This window comes from Hipposideros armiger, unplaced genomic scaffold (genome assembly GCF_001890085.2).
Source record: "Hipposideros armiger isolate ML-2016 unplaced genomic scaffold, ASM189008v1 scaffold_275, whole genome shotgun sequence".
NCBI classification, from domain to species: domain Eukaryota; kingdom Metazoa; phylum Chordata; class Mammalia; order Chiroptera; family Hipposideridae; genus Hipposideros; species Hipposideros armiger.
The window spans coordinates 129702-132869 of NW_017731625.1; the positions used below are offsets into that span (position 1 = coordinate 129702).

General features: G+C 55.9%; 1 protein-coding gene across 3 annotated transcripts in view; it reads right to left on the minus strand.

Annotated features, from left to right (window-relative positions):
• Positions 1–2795, minus strand: part of CIMAP1D (CIMAP1 family member D) — a 5877-nt gene extending 3082 nt beyond the window's left edge. For 2 of the 3 annotated variants that reach the window (XM_019657223.1, XM_019657221.1), the window contains exons 1-2: positions 2499–2795; positions 1571–1678 (exon numbers count right to left, since the gene is read on the minus strand). In XM_019657223.1, coding sequence (XP_019512768.1) covers positions 1571–1678; positions 2499–2625 — 235 coding nt within the window. In that variant the 5' untranslated portion in view covers positions 2626–2795. The remainder of the gene's footprint in view (positions 1–1570; positions 1679–2498) is intronic. The other variant, XM_019657222.1, reaches the window with a different exon arrangement.
• Positions 2796–3168: the final 373 nt, after the last annotated feature.

Sequence of the window (3168 nt, forward strand, 5' to 3'; positions counted from 1 at the left end):
GACAGCAACTTGTCTGTTCCCCTTCCCCCAATTCCCCAGCCCTGTTCCCATCCCCCAATTCCCCAATAAAAAAAAATCTTAAAAAAGAAAAATGAGGCCATCCATGAATGGGGTGGTCCGATGCCTGGCACTTAGTATTTGGGACCAATGACTGATTGCCCTTACTACTTTTTAAAAACACATTCAGGTATAAATGTATAGTAGGTGGAACAAGTATTATTTGGTGTACATGTGAATGTGTACGTGCACACACATAACACTGGGCACACACATGAAGCATGTTCATGACAAATAAGCACATCCCAACTCATCCCATTTCCCACCTCCAGGCCTTTGCCTATGCTGCACGCTCTGCCTGGAGTTCCCTTCTTCTCCTAGGGGCTCCACTGAACACCTACTCATCCTACAGAGCCCAGGTCCCGTGCCTCCACCTCCAAGAAGTCCCTGAGCATTCAACAAAGTCTCCACCACCACCGCCCCCTGCTGACTCCCCAGGTGTGTCCTGTGACTAGGATTAGAACTGGGAAGCCAGTTTTCTCTGGGTCACAGGCTAAGTTTTTAGCCTTCCTGGTGACAGATGTGACCCTGATTCCCTCACTTGCCTTCTGGAGCCCCTTGCAGCTTCCTGAGTTCTGTTCCAGTTGGATTTGGGATCTTTGCTGATTCTGAAAGAGCCGCTGCCACGTAAACAAGCCTTCATCCATGTGAATCAAACTACCCACATGAGTCCCTGCTGGACCCTGACCGTGGCCCACTTGGGACCTCAGAACAGCTCTAGAAAATGGGGTGATGAGGTTTGTGGGCATCCATATGAAGGGTATAGGCTTGCTGGATGAATGGTGGTAATAGCACTGAGAGAGCTGACTATGGCCGGAGCCACCCGCAGCCCTTCACTTGGTGCTCACTCTCACCCTATTGCTTGGTCCTGGCCAGGAGAAAAGTGGATGCCACAGAGGTGAGGCCAGCCACTGACTGGGCGCACAGCCATGGCCTATGGTACTGCCACCCCTGCCCGTCCAAACAACAAAGAACTTTCATTCTGCCCTCCCCACATGCTGTGAGGTGAGCAGGGCCTGTGGAGACCCACGCTTGCTGATGGAGAAACAGGCTGGCACATTCCAAGCCCATTTTTCTGAGGACTGACCAGATACCCAGCATTGTCACTACTTTTAAGGCATTTAATTAATGTCTCCAGGCATTGTATACAATCCTGACAACTGTGTAAGGAATGTATTGTCATTATTTACAGAGGAGGAAACTGAGGTACAGAACAGTCAAGCAGCATGAAATGTGCAAAATGCTAAAGGCAAATGCAGGTCAGGTCCGACCAGCCACACTGCTTCTCCCTCCATTCTTTTCCTCAATAAGGAAACAGGACCAGAGAGACACAACAGCTTCCTAAGGTCACAGAGCAAGCCAGGGGTCGAGTGGTTCAGGGGGTTTCTTGCCTCACTCAATGGGGCCTGGGTCTGTCTGGTGAGGAAATGCCCCCTGGGGGAGGTTGGAAGCTCAGGGGCCTCCCAGCATCCCTCTCCCCACACCCAACTCCCGTCCCATGGGCTGGGCTTACCCTCGCTGGGCCTACGGAGCAGTGAGTAGGCAGGACTGGCCACCCTGGTGCAGTCGTGGTTGATGTAGCCGACAGTGGATGGCAGGACGTACAAGCCCGGCCCAGAGCCTGCAACCAAAGCCCTCAGATCATGGCCTGGGGCTAGGTGCCCTGGACCGTGGGGAGGAGCCCAGAGCCCAGCCCCTTAGCCTCGACCCAGGCTCCCAGCCACTGTCCATGGCAGGGGTGGGAGGGCAGGATTTGCCTCCCGCAGACAGGCATTATGAGTCAGACACGAATCACAGGGGGAGGGCTGCAGGGCCAGCAGCCTCCTCCTGCCTTGGGGCACAGGCCTAGATGCAGAGACACATTGTCACAGGTGGAGAAACTGAGACTCCGACAGAGATACACTATCACAGGTGGGGAAACTGAGAACCAGACAGAGATACATTGTCACAGGTGGGGAAACAGGCCCTGATGGAGATACACTGTCACAGGTACAATGTTCGGTGGCCTTTGCAAGAATGCCAGTGCCACAAGAGCCAGGAAATCCAGCCATGGAGCCTGACTCCAGATGTCTCGTAACAGACAGGGAAGCTGAGGTGCGGGCCAGGGCACTAACCAAGATCCCACAGTTCACATCAGAGTGAAATATCCAACTCACTGATTACTACACCATAAACTCTCCCTCTTAGTTTGCCTGGTGTCTGTCTTGCCAGGCCCTTTGCTATTTTGCCCACTGCTGTCCCCTCAGCACCGAGCAGGGTGCCTAGCCCACAAAGTGCCCAGTTCTTGTTGGGTGGAGGTATGTGCAGGGCCCACAGAAATGCTATGTCCACACCTGTCCTACTAGACAGGAAGCTGAGGCTTGGGGGCATGCAAGGAGTCCTCTGAGGCTCCCAGAAAGGGTCCCACCGCCTGGCCCCCCTCCTCCATGGCTTGCGTGTACCGTTCTCCAAGGTGGCCATCCCGCAAGTCTTCCTCAGGCCGGTCTCTGGAATCTGGCACTCTGTGGCCCGCCGGCCCAAGGGTGCTGTGGTCAGCTGTGGAGCAGGGTCGCAGCTGAGGGTCCCCATGATGATCAGGGGAGGGGCCACAAGGAACACAGGGGCTGGCAGCACCCACAGCTGGTGCTCTCTCCTCGGCTACAGCGGCTCTGGGCCACAGGTCTCAGCACTGTCCCCAGTCTCCCAGGCTTCTGCCGGTGTTGGCAGAGCCCTGGCCTCGCCACACCCTCCCAGGGACCTCACAGACCGCCCCTTGTCCCTCAGCAGGGAGTCTTGGGGCCCTGGCCCAAGCAGGTTGGTCAGTGGATGCTGGCCTGCAAGTGGGGCTGGGATCAAGTGTCGGTCAGATGGATGGACGGTCCAGGAAAGAATCTGGTGTCAGCAGAGCAGGTCCCCTGGGAGCTGGCCGAGCTGGGCAGCTGGGGCCAGGGGAGGCCCCAGGGAGCTGCAGCCACAAACACGACACCCACAGCCTTGTAGCAGGAGGGACTGGTGAGGTCATGGGCAGTGTGGCCCCATTTCTACAGCTGGGGAAACTGAGGCGCAGCTCAAGGTCATACATCAAGTTTGTCACTCTGGGCCAAGAAGGCAGCCTGCTTGCTTGCTCTTTCT